A 16917-nucleotide genomic window follows, 5' to 3' on the forward strand; every position below is an offset into this window, starting at 1 on the left:
TGAGAAACATATTGTTTTCTTTCTCTTGCCAGATCCCCCAAATCTGTAAATGTCCAGGTATCCACTGAAATACTACTCATTTATTCTTATTTGCCTTCTATGTGTAATATTTTGATTTAAATAGTTTATATGCTCTTGGAATTTTTGAGAAATTCAAATAATTTTAAATGACTTCACAATAAGAATCCCATAAAAGTGTATTTTCAATTCAATTCAACAAATGCCTACTGGGTTTTATTAAATACCATCAGTCCTTTTATTGATACCCTTAACTCCCAACAATCTTTTAGGTAAATCCAGATTTTCTTATCTTAGGTTTACTTATGGTGAGATATTTGGTAAGAAAATAAAATCTGTTTAATATTCTTCATTTATATTGTAAGTCACCTGCATGCCTATCTAGAATTTAAAATCACAACTTGCTTGGTACCTTGTTACTCTACTCTGATTCTCTGAGGAGTCCAGGAACCATATCCATTCTTGGTGTAAGATACTGTCCCAGCTGAAAAGGGGACTCCTGATGTGCATAAAGATAATCTCAGAACCAGTGGTTGCAAAATGAAATATGAATAAGCAAAGCCACATCTTTAAAATAGGCATTTTTAATTAAGTTACCTTCAGTTTGGAAACTTCTATGTTTAGTTTTCCTATAACCCAGTTTTAATGTTCATACTTTCCCAATACTTTAAAAGCACACATAGGCCAAAACCTTTTATATTTCTGTTTACTCAAAGTAGTATCTTCCCCCCACCAAGAAGGACATTTCTGCTTGGTATCATCGGAAAACCTCAAAATTATATTGTAGAGTTTCTGGAGTCAACGGAGAATCTCTAACCCATATCATAAAACAAAAATTCTAAGTAATGTCAGTAATTTACATGTGAGAGTAAGGAATTACAAACTCAACTTTAGCCCTCTAAAATTTTACCCTGAAAGGCACACAGATCATCTGGTGTAGAGGCAGGAACCAAGATACCAAGCTTTTTGTAGGAATTGTTGGCAGTTATTAAAGGGAGAAAGATCACTGCTTACATTCTGCTGCCTCTTGATGGTTTATTTATTTTTATTTTTTGTAGAAACAAGATTTTGCTATATTGTCCAGGCTGGTCATGAACACCTGGTCTCAAGCGATTCTCCCACCTTGGTATCCCAAAATGCTGAGGTTACAGGTGTGAGCACCTGGCCTGTCCTTGCTGTTTTTAAGACAATTCCATGAACAATAAAAGTGATTTCAGGAAGGCATAAATCTGAAACTCCACACCCCATCCTTGCTCTTTTGTTTTAAATCATCACATAATAATTTGAGCTTAAGACTAACTTCTGCCATTCAGAATATATTGAAACATGTCCTAAATAATTTAATGACAGTGACCATATTATGTAAAGATTTGGTTCTAAGATTCTAAATAATCAAAAATGTTAACTTTGAGATTCAAAACCCTGTAGTATCTGGAAAAAGTTGTCTATAAAGTATAACCATAACAATAACAATAAGACTTATTTGTTAAAGAAAACATTTCTGAAACACTTAGGAATACATGCTTATTCCACTCTCTGGATAATTACTAGTACTTTCTGAAGTCTCTTGAGAAACTATTTCTGTAAAAACAGAGCAGCAATTCCAGAAGCTGGGTGTCAAGATTACATAATAAAAAAATTCAGTTTTCCAGCACTGGCTTCATATAAAATGGCCTTTAAAAAGTATTTTTAAATGCAAATACTGAATTCTTAGTGCCTCCTTTACGACATGTACTCTGTCAAATTAATGAAGTATGGTCTTGGATTGTCTTCCATGAGGTATCTGTAGAGTCATGTCTCATTCTGTAAACAGCGTTTTGAAAACATCTCCATCTGAAAATCATGAAGTCTCATTTTACCATTAAACAGAGACTAGCACTGTCGGGCTGGGGTGACTGTTCGAGAGATCAGTTCTTTATATGGACACAGCTGTCAGGGATCCCATTTTCTCATTTAGGTTTGCATTTATTGCTCTCAGGTCTATAACTGCAGGGTACGTAAGGCAGTAGTCCCCAGAGAATACAATATTAGGGACTGGAATTCTGACAATTTGCACAAGTTCTGTCTGCTTCTTGCCTGTAACTCTGAAGCTGAATAGTACATCTATACATGCCGAATGTGTTCAATAATAAATGGTTTGCTTTTGACTGTACTTCCTCCCATTTAGATGAGCTTCCAGGAACTGCAATGTCAAAAAAAAATTATTACTTTTCATTGTACATAGTTACATATTAGTGAATAAGATACAGGTGAAAAAAAAAACCAGCTTATTTACTGTGAGCATATGTTTATTAGTCTGATTTCTACCTCTCTATGCCATTCTATTAGAGAAGTGTGTCAATTTACACATCCCATTATTCCAATCTCTCCAGTCTACTCTCAGGTAAAGAAAGAATACTAGACATCGATTATAAGCCTGTAATTAAAAGGTCTTATGTACTTACTTACTTTTATTTATTTATTTGAGTCAAAGTCTCACTCTGTCTCCCAGGCTGGAGTGCAGCTATTATGCACTTTAAAACTAAACCACACGGCTTGGCGTAGTGGCTCATGCTTATAATCCCAGCACTTTGAGAGGTGGAGGTGAGAGGAATGCCTGCACCCAGGGGTTTGCAACCAGCCTGGGCAACTCGGTGAGTGGTGTCATGTGCTTGCTGTTCCAGCTACTTGGAAGATTGAGACAGAAGGATCGCCTGAGTTCAGCAGGTGGAGGCTGCAGTAGCCATGACTCTGCCACTGCACTCCAACCTGGGTGACAGAGTGAGATTCTGACTCAAAAATAAAATAAACCGTGTGCATGTGTACTTTAGATAAAAATAAAATAAAAAGCATCAATCAGTGAAATAACTTAAAGAACTAAAAAAACATAAGCATCTAGCTTTTCCTATGCAGAAAAGGACATGAAAAATATACTTAATGTCTTTAATCTGAAGATAAAAATCATTTGGTAATATTGCAAAGGGAAAGTTATTATTCTGGTATCAATATTAACCTGTGACTTACGTTTTCAAGAGCCTTACTCCTCCCTTAAAACAAATCTTTTCAGTAGTAAAGTATTCCTACTTAATTATAAGCATAGATGTTTAGTTTTAAAGATGGAAATCCACCAACCCCAGGCCCACATTTGCTATCAGCAACATACTTAGCTGTATGTGAACTATGGCAGTAGATTTTCCTGAAGTGAGAGACCAGATATTTAAATCTTCTACTGAATATACATCTTCTATTTTCATCAAGGCTTCTTTGATATAGTCTACATTCAAATGGCTTGGTACACCTATTAGTTAGGAATATATAACTTATAAGTAAAGATTATTTTGGAGAAAAATAGAAGTTTTATATTACTGATAAGATTTTTCTCAAAGAAAACATGACTTTGCCAAATCAGTTTAAACAAATACTTTAAACTATATTAACATTTCAAGATAAACCATACACATACATATTTTTACTAAGAATGCAGGATATATACAAGAGGCTAATACATGCTTTTTAAAATGTTCATTCTCACTAGAAATGCCAATCAAACCAGAATACTTCACTTAACAGATAAGCTCGGACAGACAAAAAAAGAAAAAGAAAGTGAAGAACAGCCACTGATGATAAACCCATTGTTGAGGATTTTTATTTTCATGCTTACACATAGTAACAGCAAGGCAAAGATGTCATAAATAAAGTCACAAGTTAAGTAAGACTTAAGAAACTAATAAATAAACCACTAAACATAATTCCAATAAGAATCAAAAGAGTTGCCTTCTTATCCTAGCTCTACAGTTTATTAGCAGCATGACCTTAACCAAGACATGTTATCTCTCTGAACCTCAATTTTTTTTCTTGTTTGTGAGTGGGGATAATTTGCTCCACTGTCTGCCTTACCTACTTTTTTTTTAGTTATTTTAAAGTCACGTGGGTAAGAGACAGGAGAGTGCATTGATCCTTATATGTTATATATGTGTAAGGTAGTGTTATACGCATATAACCTAGTAAGTATCAGCAGAAAGCAAAAGATGTAGATCTTATCCAGTGTCCCCCCCAACTCCCAATCTGATTTCAGGGCATATTAGTGAGTTCTTACCTTCTAGTATTATAACTACTGTATCCCATATGATGCGAAATGTTGTAAAAGCCACAAGTAATGAAAATACGTATGTACAGATGGGATCAGCAATCTTGTATTCTGGCTAAAAGATAATAGATCAAAGCTTATAATTAAATATAGACATATTAAACAGACTATAAAGCAAAACAAGGCATGAGTCCCATATTCTTTGACTTTCTTTAGTAGTACCAGAGAATACCTTTAAAACATGGATACTGTAATTAGAAAACATCTTCATTCTTTCCTACATTGTTTAAAGGACTTTCCTCATGGGATTTATTTCCAGGCATTTAATCGCTTGTTTTATTGTTGCCTTCTCTACATTTTCTATCCAGAATCATAGAATATCAGAGCTGGAGGGACTTTTGTTTTGTGTGTGATTTTTTTGGAATTCTAACTAGTAGTTTGGTGACAAGGTTTCAAACTGAGTTCTCCAGTGAAAGTACTATCAAAGCCAACTACAGGCAAGTTAGCCCGTGAGTGAGGTGATAACCATTGTTTTTACTGCTAATAAAAGAGCTATACTGATGGGTAATTAAGTTTATATCAATGCAAAATGAAGAAAACTAGCTTTCATGCCCAGCATACTGATAAAAGACAATCAATCAGCTTTAGTTTTTATTTTTTAATTTTGTAATTTATTTATTATAAAGTTGTAGGGTACAAGTGAGGACTTACTATATAAACAGGCTGCATGCAGGTGAAGTTTGGGCTTCTAGGTGGCCCTCACTCCTCCTGGTAGTCGACCAGGTATCCTTTGTGTTGTCACCCGCCCCCCCATCCTTCCCTCCCTCCCCTAGCAGTGCCCAGCAACTGCCGATCCCACCCTTGTGTTAATGTGACTAGTGATCACTTATAAGTGAGAACACTCAGTATTCAGTTCTTTGTTTCTGTGATAGTTTACTTAGTATGATGGTCTCCAATCAGCTTTAATGTTGAAATGAGATACATTTTAAAATAGAAAAATCTGCAATCATATTACCTTGAATCGTATGATGTATGCAGCAATTAGCACACCAACACTCTGTACCAAATCCCCCAAAGCATGTACAAATGCAGCTCTCACTGCCAGGCTATCCTGCCCATGCCTGTGTCCACACCCAGAACCTGTTGTAGGAGAATTTGAAGGCAGGGAGTGGGAATGGGAGTGATGGTGACCAGACTGGTTCAACAGAAACCCCATTCTGTTCAAAAGAAAAGAAAACATTATTATTTTTCCTAATGTTATGGATAAAAATGTGTTACTAGTCAGACACTGAGGTAAGATGGAAGGCATTTATTTATATTTGAGCTCCTGTTATTTATCAGGTACTGTTCTAGGTGCTGGTCAACCCAGTGAATAAGACAGACATATCCCTACCCCCATGGAGCTTGAGCTTATGTTCTAATAGAGAAGGCAGAGGAACAAACAAATATATAATATAGAGCCAGGCAATGTAAAATGCTTTAAAGAAACATAAAGCATTGATGGGGAAAGTAGTCAAAGAAGGCCTCTCTTAGATTCCACCTGAGCAAAGACCTGAAGGAAGTCAGGGAGAAAGTGCTGGAAGAGTCTTCCAGGCAGAATAGCAGGGCAAAGGCCCTAAGATGAAAATGTGTTCCATGCACTTGAAAAAACAAGACAGCCATTGTGGCCAGAATACAGGAGCAGAGGTGCTAGGAGATGAGTTGGAGTTAACAAGACACACGGTCTTATTAACAAGGATATGGTAAAAGCTTAATATTATTCCAAGTACGAATAGAAGCCACTAGGGCAAGGATTGGTAACTATGGCCATTAGACCATATGTAGTTCACTGATTTTTTTTGTATATAAAGTTTTGTTGGAACACAGCCATGTTCATTTGTGTACATACTGAGTGAGGTTGCTTTGGTTTATAACAGCAGAGTTAAGTAGTAGTGAAAGACTATATAGCTCTCAAAGCCTAAAAATATTTACTCTTTTGTCCTTTACCGAAAAAGTTTCCTGAGTCCCCGGTCTAAATAATTACATATATAACATAAACACTTGGCAGTTTTTAAGAACAAAAACTGGTAGTTAAAAAAAAAAATCTAACACAAAAGTATTCTAAAAGTTAAGCAATAACAAAAAACTTTTTCCTACTTAAATTAACGACTGTTGGTCAAAAATCAATATACCTGAGCAAACTAATGAGGAACTTATAATACCCAAAGATTTTCATTTATAAGAAAAGTTAATGCTCTATGTAATTTTGAAAACATGAAGATGTCACTGCACATTACTGAAACCATGTGCAATATTCTTTAAGTTCACAGTACTTGAAAATATTAATGTAAAAAATATAGAGCTTACATTACATTAACTGCAACTCCAACAGCTGCGGTGATGAGCATTATATCTCCATTTATTTCATAGTTCATATGGATAGTTCTTTGCACAGCTTCATATAAGAGGAATCCCATAAGTATATACACCAAAAGCACACTAATCATAGCTGACAAAACCTCTAGAAGGAAAAATATATATAACAAATATATTTTCTGCAAGGTTATTACACATCATACCAACTAAATATCACATAGTCATTCATTTATATTTTGCTGAGTATGGTGGCTCTTTGGGAAGCCAAGGGGGAGGATTGCTTGAAGCTAAAGTTTGAGACCAGCCTGGGCCACACAAGAACCTATCTCCTCAAAAGATCAAAAGAAAAAATTATCCAGGTGTGGGGGTACACATCTGTAGTCCTAGCTACTGGGGAGGCTGAGCTAGGAGAATTTCTTGAGCCCAGGAGTTCGAGACTGCAGTGAGCTAGAACTGCAGTGAGCTAGAATTGCACCGCTTCACTCCAACCTGGGTGAAACAATGAGACATCTCCACCAACTGTCTCTAAAAATAAATTTTAAAAATTTATATTTTCTTTCTTCTAAGGCAATAAAGCACTGTATGATTTTTGTCATGACATTTTTCTAATTTAAAAAGTATGTAGCAGTTTCACTGATCTGGATCCTCCACTAATTCATCCCCACCATGACCCACCCTCACCCATATCTCTTTAGGGTCAAATTACTCTGTGTGTGTGTGTGTGTGTATTTATTTATAGAGCATGCACAGGTAAAAAAATGACAAAATGAGAAAAAATATTTGTAACATATGTGACCACAGACTAATTTCCTGATTTAAAAAAGTACACTTAAAAATCAATAACAAGCTGGGTGTGGTGGCTCATGCCTGTAACCCCAACACTTTGGGAAGCAGAGGCAAGAGGACTGCCTGAGTCCAGGAGTCCGAGACCAGTCTGGGTAACTCGGCGAGACCTCATCTCTACAATAAATCAAAAAAATTAGCTGGGCGTGGTGGCACGCGCCTGTGGTTCCAGCTACTTAGAAGGCTGAGGCAGAAGGACTGTCTGAGCCCATCAGGTTGAGGCTGCGGAGGCCGTGAGTATGCCACTGCACTCCAGCCTGGGCGACAGAATGAGAACTGCAAATTTTCAAAATCAATCATAAGAAAATTCAAATAAGAATATTTCTTTTCCCTCTACTAAATTGACAAAAATTAAAATGTTTGAGAATAGCCAGAGTTAGCAAGAATATACTGGTAGAAGTATCAAATGGTATTAGCTTTCTGGACAATCAATTAATAAAACAAATAAAAATTTAAAATGCATATATTCCTTGATCTCAAAATTCTACTTCTAGGAATCTACCTGAGAAAAACACCTTCATGTGTGCAAAGAAGACATCTTTGCATACATGGAGATATAAGGCTTTTCACTATAGCATTGTCTGTAGTATCAAAAAAATCATCTGGAGACATCTTAAATGTCCACCAAAGAGAAATTCAACAAATTAGGATATATACATATGTAGTGGGGATACCATACAGTCATTTATTTTTTAAAAAAGGGAACCCCCCCAAACTTAGGCAAATTACTAATCACAAATGGGACTAAAAGCTTAGGGGATTTACTGTTCACTCTATTCTTTTCTGTGATACTTTAAGTGTTTTACATTTTTATCATAAACACTATATTACCTTTAGACTAAGGAAAATAAAAATGTTAAGATATGCAATTACTCAATGTACCTTGACACAGGATTCCTCTTCTAGGAATGATATAAATACTCATGCTAACGAGTTAAAAGGAGGTATGTTCTGAGACTATTCATCAAGTGTTGTATATAATAGGAAAGATTGGAAACAACCTAAAAAAGTGATTAGTAGGGACCTTGTAACATGGAATACTATGCAGCTGTTTTAAAAAAGCTTATTCTGATAAGGAATAATCTCCAAGGCATAGTGTTATGTGAAAAAAAAGAGCAAAGTACACAACTGTGTATGATACCTTATTACTTGTATAAAAATAAAGAGATGGATATACAAATAATCACCTGTTAAATGCAATCTCTGGGAGGATTACACAAAATATTCATAAAACAGTGGTTATCTTTGGGTGAGGACAATTGGTGGCTGGGAGGCAGGGCTGACTTTGCACTATATATGCTTTTACCATCTGAATGTTCTGTGTGAATATAAAGCAAAAATAATTTTATATATTTTCAAAATAATAAAGGGCAATACATTTAAAAATATGCAACATTATTATATAAAACAAATGTTGACCTCAAACAATAAAAGCAATAAAATAATGTAAAGAAAAACCTTTTCTTTAGAGAAAACTAACATTAATCCAGTGACGTGTTAAAAGGTAAAACAATCTGGAATACTGTTATCTGGGATTAAGCACATTGCTCAAAGGTGTCAGGCAGCTCAAGTATAGTGGACTTTGATACATTTTCATTCCAATTTATAAATTACAACACAGAAAAATTATCTAGCAGTTACAAGCTATTTCCCAAAGACAATTAAGGCAGCCAAAACTTCCTTTTTATTTTTATTTGAGTAGGAGTCTCACTGTTTCACCTAGGCTGGAGTTCAGTGGCACACTCACAGCCACCACAGCCTTGACCTGCTGGACTCAGGTGATCCTTTCGCCTCAGTCTTCCAAGTAGCTGGAACCACAGGAGCACACCACCTGTGATTTATTGTAGAGACAAGGTCTCACCAAGTTTCCCAGGCTGGTTTCAAAACCCCGGACTCAGGCAATCCTCTTGCCTCTGTCTCCCAAAGTGCTGGGATTACAGGCATGAGCCCCGTGCCCGGCCAGTCAAAACTTCTATTGCTGACATACAGGAAATTATACTTTGAAAGAGATATAAGAGCTGAAGACAGAGAAAAGATCAGCTGAAATATGCAAAGCTATGGAGAAACTTCCATATTAAGTACAGACCATAAACTCTGAGGATTCAAACCAAGTCTTATTCCATGTCATATTTACTGTAGCACTTAGCAGACTAAGTTATATAGCAGGTACTCAAATACTTATGGATGAATTTGTAGAATGAAGTTGGTCAAAGATTGGGCAAAGAAAGATGACAAAAGGCTATACAACTTAAGAAAGTTAAGCCAAATATTAATTTGGTCATTAACTAACCAAATCCCCAAAAACAAGAAGTTAAAGGAGAAGGTTTAAGTCAAGTAAAAACACGTGACATTTCTTAAGCTATACCTGCTGATGGTAAAATACACATACATAAATAATATAAAGAAGAAATGATTTTTAAAAAATTTAAACTGTAATGTCTCATGTCACTAGTGGGAGAACTTTAATCAAGTATAAAGGTTGAAACTGGTAATTAGGCCGACATAGTTGTTTTAGGTGCCTTAATCAAATTTTTAATAAAATGTGCAATTTTTATAAGATCACTTGGGTCTTTTCACTCAGCAGAAATACAAATAAATGTTTAAGGTCAGTGATCGAATAAAAACTAAAATACACCCTGAAGTTCACATACAAAGAATAAACAGTTTGAATGACTAATAAAGGTTAAGGAAAAAATTAAACAGGAGAAAACATAGATGATTATCAAGTTTTATAGTACTATAAAATAGAAAAACTGCTTATTGCACATTTTGAAGCATCAATAAATTGCCAAAACAAGAGGTTCAAGGTTTATATAAAAGCACTGGAGTTCTTCTCTGTCACCCTTTGTTATTCTCCATCATGGTACCTTATTCTTTCTTTTCACAGCATTTATTACAATTTATGATTAAATTAGCATTTGTGTATATATTTATTGCCTGTCTTCCCAGTCTATACTAATATTCATTGATTCAACAAGTAACTATTGGGCATCCATTTAGTGAATGAATAGCAATTTGTTTCAAATATGTAAGCCACACATAACCCTTTATTTTCATAGGCTTTTATACCATCTGAATGTTCTGCGTGACTATAAAGCAAAATGTACTAGCCTTAACTGTTGACACTTTGCTAATGCTATGATGCCAATAATGAGTATACTTCACTTAAATTATATAATACTTGTCTTTCTGCTGCCTTGAAGAACTATATATAGCAAACATCTAAAGACAGGTTTCAGAGGTTTATAAAAATGAATGGGGAAGGCAATGGAGATATATTCTTCTACTTCCTTTTGTACTACTTCTCCTTTCAATCTTTTTCCAGTAGAAGGTAGGAAGGAAAAAAAGGAAGTGGACTATATTGGATTAGCCTAAGACTTCCAAACTGGTACAGGGTAAGCAACTCTATCTAATTTGAAAATCCAAAATCCTAAATGCTCCAAAATCTGAAACCTCTTGAACACCGACACGACGTTTGAAGGACAGCATTTTGTATTTTGGATTAAGGATATTCAACCTGTATTTGTATTTTAACTTGGCCACAGAGAACCCCACTGCTCTCAGGCTAAAGACATCATAAGATTTTCAACGGCCCACTGTTATAACTAGAATGCCAAGCTGAACCAGAACGCTTTGATTCAGAATCCAAATTTGATATCCAGTGCTCAATTCTTAATCAAAAGGAATCCTCCCAAAGTCAACATAAGTTTTTTCTTCCAGTATTTCTGCCATTACTTCAAAGAGTAGAATAAGTGAAATAAGATATATATGTATATAAAATTTTGGAATCTAGAAAAGAAAAAAGAAGGTCCCAAAAGGCTCTCAGTGTGAAGCTTGAGTATCTCCACAGCTCTGGAAATACTCACCTATCTATATCTTTAACAATTCTCTCCCTTTTCCTTTTATTTTTTAGATCACTTTTAAGAGTTGAGATAAAATTCAAATAAGATAAGCTTCATAATTTTAATCATTTTATTTTATTTTATTTTTGAGTCAGAGACTCACTCTGTTGTCTAGGCTGGAGTGCAGTGGCACAGTCACAGCCATTGCAGCCTCAACCTGCTGGGCTCCGGAGATCCTTCCGCTTCAGCCTTCCAAGTAGCTAGAACTACAGGCACGCACCACCACATCCAGCTAATATTTCTGATTTATTGATGAGGTCTTGCCAAGTTGCCCAGGCTGGTCTTGAACCTGTGGGCTCAGGCAATCCTCTTGCCTCTGCCTCCCAAAGTGCTGGAATTTCAGGAGTGAGCCACTGTGCCCAATTCATTTTACTCATTTTAAAGTGCATAATTCAGTGATTTTTAGTACATATACAAGATTGTGCAAACATCACTACTATCTAGTTTCAGAACACGCTTATCACCCCCAAAAGTAATACCATACTCATTAAATACTTTTTTATTTTTTAAGTTTGATTTTGGACTTCCTAGGGTTTTTTTTGACAGTTTTCAACTGTTTTTTTTTTTTGAGCAGGAGTCTCACTCTGTTGCCCAGGCTGGAGTACAGTGGCATGCTCATGGCCACAGCAGCCTTGACCTGTGGAGCTCAGGCAATCCTTCCACCTCAGCCTTCCAAGTAGCTGGAACTACAGGCGCATGCCACCACACCTGGCTAATTTTTTAAAAAAATTATTGTAGAGATGAGGTCTTGCCAAGTTGCCTAGGCTGGTCTTGAATCCCTGGGCTCAGGCAATCCTCTCATCTTGGCCTTCCAAAGTGCTGGAATTACAGGCTTAAGGCACTGCACCCGGTTCCTCCTTTCTTTTTAAATCACATCTTTTTGTTGTATAGTCTGGGAGACTTCCTTGACTATATTTTCTATTCCTCATGTTAAAAAAAATATTTTTAAAATCAGCAATATTTAAATGTCAAAGTACTTTTTCTTATATGTTTCCTTTTCAAAACATTTTTCTGTTTTATTATTCTGAGTATATATATATATTTTGAGTTGGAGTCTCACTCGGTCGCCCAGACTAGAGTGCAGTGGCCGCTCCCGGCCACCGCAGCCTCGCCTGCTGGGCTCCAGTGATCCTTCCGCTTCAGTCTTCCAAGTAGCCGGAATTACAGGCGTGCGCTACCATGCCCGGCTGATTTTTTGATTTACTGTAGAGATGAGGTCTTGCTGCCCAGGCGGGTCTCGAACCCGTGGGCTCAGGCAATCCACTCACCTCAGCCTCCCAAAGGCGCGGGATTACAGGCTGAGCCACCGAGCCCGGCTTATTCTGAGTATATTAATAAGACAATTTAAAAATTTTTCTCCTGTTCTTTAAGATACTCTCTTTCCTCTGGGGTTAATTTTTCTGTGAGTTCAGTTTTGGTCATTTTTTTCATGCTGCTGGTTTTTCTCATCTGCTGGAAGATTCTTGGTTGTTCATTCACATTTAGGGCAAAAGGACAAGGGAAACTATCCTTTGCGAAAAGAAAATGCTAGGACAGGCCAGGAAAAAATTAAAATGGTTTTTAATAAGGGGTGTAGGGCAGAGCAGGACAGTATATTACCTTAGGGTGAGTAAGTATAAGGCTGCAGAACTCTGAATTCTAGTAGGAAAAATACTTGTTTTGGAGCGTCAACAGTCACACTAATGCTCAGCTTTTCCTGACATTTTTGTTCAATTTCTCTCTAGAACTATCTGGTGTTTGACATGGGGGAAATGCAGGCTGCCTGAGTGGAGGTGGGAGTAAGAAGGGAGGCGGGGCATAGTGGAAGCACTAGGAAAAACTTCCCATTTATAGTCACTCAATTTATTTTCCCAGTTTTCAGCCTCAGTTCTCATTCCTGCTCATCTCCATCCCTGAGCCTTCTTTAGAGATCTGTTGGGCTGCCGCAGCTCCTGGTTGACAGTATATTCTAGGTTGTAGCTTCCTGGCTTGTTTTCTCTTTCGATCCACTCCTATCTACTTTCCAACTTCCAAAAATTTCTAGAAATTTCTTGTTTATTGGTGACCCAATCATGGTGTTTTGGGACTTCCATATTTTTATTTTATCGGATTCTCAAGAGGACAGGAATCAAATACTGATATCTAGTCCACCATCTTGGAACTTAGTACTTTTAAAGGAAAGGGGGCCAGGTGTAGTGGCTTCAGCACTTTATTTTAGGAGGCCAAAGTGGGAGGATTGCTTGAGCCTAGGAGTTCGAGACTAGCCTAGGCAAAACAGTAAAAAAAAAAAAAAAAAAAAAAAAGCTCGTCATGGCACATGCCTTTATTCCCAGGTATTCAGGATGTTGAAGCAGAAGAATTTCTTGAGCCCAGGAGGCCAAGGCTATGGTGAGCCGTGCCACTGCACTCCAGCCTGGGCAACAGAGTGAGACCCCCAATTCAGTAAAAAGAAAAGGGCAAGATTTGACTTTCTATAGAAACTTTCAGAGACACAATAGGACCAGTCAGTTCTATTTTCTCTCATCTTCACATAGTGCTTTGTTATTTATGAAGAAGTAAAGTGACTACTAGAACAAACACTAAGTACTTGTTTAATAATTTTCATGATGATGGGTTCTTTTTTTTTTTTTTGAGTTGGAGTCTCACTCTATCACTCAGACTGGAGTGCAGCGGCCGTTCCTGGCCACTGCAGCCTGGACCTGCTGGGCTCTGGCAATCCTTCCCCCTCAGCTTTCCAAATAGCTGGAACTACAGGTGCATGCTACCACACCCAGCTAATCTTGATTTAGGTAGAGATGAGTTCTCGCCAAGTTGCCCAGGCGGGTCTTGAACCCGCGGGCTCAGGCAATCCACTCACCTTGGCCTCCCAAAGCTCTGGAATTACCGGCTGAGCCACTGAGCCTGGCCGATGATGGGTTCATTTATGTGTACTATCTTCTATGTTCTGCTATTACATATTTGTGAGGGAAAGTTCTACTGTTTTCATCAGAATTCCAAGGGGTTGGCCGGGTGTGGTGGCTCACGCCTATAATCCCAGCACTTTGAGAGGCCAAGGTGAGAGGACTGCCTGAGCCCATGGTTCCAGACCAGCTTGGACAACATGCTGAGATCTCATCTCTACAATAAATCAAAAAATTAGCTGGGCATAGTGGCACGTGCCTGTAGTTCCTGATACTTGGAAGACTGAGGCAGAAGGATCACAGGAGCCCAGCAGGTCTAGGCTACGGTGGCTGTGACTGTGCCACTTCACTCCAGCTTGGGTGACAGAGTGAAACTCCAACTCAAAAAAAAAAAAAGAATTCCAAGGGGTTTATAACTTAAAAGAGGTTAAGACTAAATGAATGTACTCCCTCAAGTGTTAGAAATTAGAAATCCCAGACCAGGAGTGGTGGTTCATGCCTGTAATCCCAGCACTTTGGAAGGCTGAGGTGGGAGGAATGTTTGAGCCCAGAAGTTTGAGACCAACCTGGGCAACTTAGCGGGACCACAACTCCATAATAAATAAAAATTAGCCAGGCATGGTGATGCACACCTGAGGTTCCAGTCACTTGGAAGGCTGAGGTGGAATGATCATCTGAGTCCAGCAGGTCAAGGCTGCAGTAGCTGTGAGCGTGCCACTGCACTCCGGCCTGGGCAACAGAGTGAGACTCCGTTTAGAAAAAAAAAAATTCCAGCTACCTGGGAGGTGGAAGGATTGCCTGAGCCCAGGAGGGTAAAGCTGCAGTGAGCTGCGAGAATGAGAACCCGACTCAAAAAATCTAAAATAAATCCTCATTTCATGATGATACATATAAGTTTTAGATGTTAAACTGCAGGCACTTAAGTCACAAAAAAATTAACATTTGAAAATAATTTTACAGGTGTTAAAAAATTCCAAGTCATCCAATAAACAAATTCCTGTATAATATATTAGAAAGTAGTGAGGTTTCTTTTAGGAACAGATATAAACGCATTATGTGATAGCTTAACAAACAAAATAAAAATCTCACTTAGTGCATTAGTTTTCTTGAACAGTGGCTGAGAGTGCTCAGGGGAAGGAATGCCAATAATTTCCCAATGATGACCTGGAAAGCAACTTGAAATATTACTATTCAGGTAGTGTCAAATTTTGCATTAGAAGACTCAGTGACTTCAAAAAGACCTAAATGCTGAGTTAAGATTAGGCTAAAAAGTAACAAGGAAGAGAAGGAACTGACTGATTAACCAAGAGTGTCAGTAACTACCAGATGTTAACTTTAGTTCTTTGAGATGAGGTATGCGGGTGCTACTTAAATGTCAACTTTAGGGTTCTATGCAGATGACATCTGGTCATATGGCACATCACAAAATAGTTCATATAACTATTTTGTACATATTTTAAAAATAAGTAAACAATTTTTAAAAATTTTATTTATTTATTTTTTATAGTCAGAGTCTCAATCTGTCACCTAGGCTGGAGCACAGCAGCATAATCAAAGCTCACTACAGCCTTGACCTCCTGGGCTCAGGCAATCCTTCCACCTCAGCCTCCCAAGTAGCTGGGACAATAGGGCATGCCACCACACCTAGCTAATTTTTAAATTTTTTTTAGAGAGATGGTCTCACTATGTTGCCTAGGCTGGTCTTGAACTCCGGGGCTCAAGCAATCCTCCTGCCTCAGCCTCCCAGAGTGCTAGGATTAGAGGCAAGAGCCACCACAGCTGGCCAAAATAAGTAAATTTTAACATATAGTAATATGATAAGAAGCAGAGCTGTGTATATGTGGGACTGTAACTCTTCATAATTAAACATTAGTATCTGTTCAAAATAGGTAAATAAGAATATATGTATATTTTCAGAACTATATTGAAACAGTGGCTGCAAGTAAGTTAAGTCATACAGTATACAGTGTACATATTACAGTAGTGCTTAAAATCTTAAAATCTAAGCCGTGGTAACTTTGGTTGAAATACCTGAAGTGAAAGGCAGAAGTTAATGCTCATTAACAAATTAAACCCATGTGGTTTTGCTTGGTTCAATAAAATAAAAGTAAACACTTTTATGATGACATCTTCAGGTCATAGGGAACAACACTGGAAGGTAAATTGTAGTCATATAATTTTATATGTGTAAACTCTTTAGCTGACTGGGCTGAATGTATCCTGGAAGAGATGTTTTTGAATAAACCTTGTTTATATACTTTCATTTGCTTTGTTCAAACAAGATATCACTGGAAAGATTTCAATTACCCAGGGTTATAGTTCATTGTGGTTTTACTATAAAATATTATAAGTAAAAATGAATCCCAAATACTTACCTAATCGATGAAATCCAAAGGTGAATCTTTTGGTTGGTGATTTTGATGACAGCCACAAAGCTAGCAGGGTGAGTATGATGGCGCTTAGGTCAGTTAACATATGAAGTGCATCTGTCATGATTGCTAGGCTATTTGCAATGTATCCACCTTAGAGTAAGAGTGAGAGGGAAGAAGGGACAAGTCAAGTAAAAAAATGTAAGCAATGTAAGCAATCAAACTAGAAATAGGTAATATCCTACAAAACATGACCTTCTAACTAAATCTTTATCCTATTACAATTAAATCAAGGTATTCTGAAATTGTATGCAAAATATTAGATATATGTATATTTTTCTGGTGAGAATGGCCATTTCTATTAACAGAATCTCTGAGGAGTCAATGATATTAAAAAAGTTAAGAACCGCCGGGCTCGGTGGCTCGGCCTGTAATCCCGCGCCTTTGGGAGGCTGAGGTGAGTGGATTGCCTGAGCCCGCGGGTT

At 37.3% G+C, this 16917-nt stretch overlaps 1 protein-coding gene across 1 annotated transcript in view; it reads right to left on the reverse strand.

Moving 5' to 3' along the window:
• Positions 1 to 1962: 1962 nt before the first annotated feature.
• The window catches only part of SLC30A4 (solute carrier family 30 member 4), a 19671-nt gene continuing 4716 nt past the window's right edge, over positions 1963 to 16917 (reverse strand). Inside the window, exons 2-7 of the mRNA XM_008068642.2 lie at positions 16439 to 16585; positions 6431 to 6584; positions 5100 to 5301; positions 4094 to 4199; positions 3161 to 3295; positions 1963 to 2200 (exon numbers count right to left, since the gene is read on the reverse strand). Coding sequence (XP_008066833.1) covers positions 2046 to 2200; positions 3161 to 3295; positions 4094 to 4199; positions 5100 to 5301; positions 6431 to 6584; positions 16439 to 16585 — 899 coding nt within the window. The 3' untranslated portion in view covers positions 1963 to 2045. The remainder of the gene's footprint in view (positions 2201 to 3160; positions 3296 to 4093; positions 4200 to 5099; positions 5302 to 6430; positions 6585 to 16438; positions 16586 to 16917) is intronic.

The sequence above is a fragment of the Carlito syrichta genome, unplaced genomic scaffold (genome assembly GCF_000164805.1).
Source record: "Carlito syrichta isolate Samal-C Ts95f unplaced genomic scaffold, Tarsius_syrichta-2.0.1 Scaffold311418, whole genome shotgun sequence".
Taxonomy (NCBI): domain Eukaryota; kingdom Metazoa; phylum Chordata; class Mammalia; order Primates; family Tarsiidae; genus Carlito; species Carlito syrichta.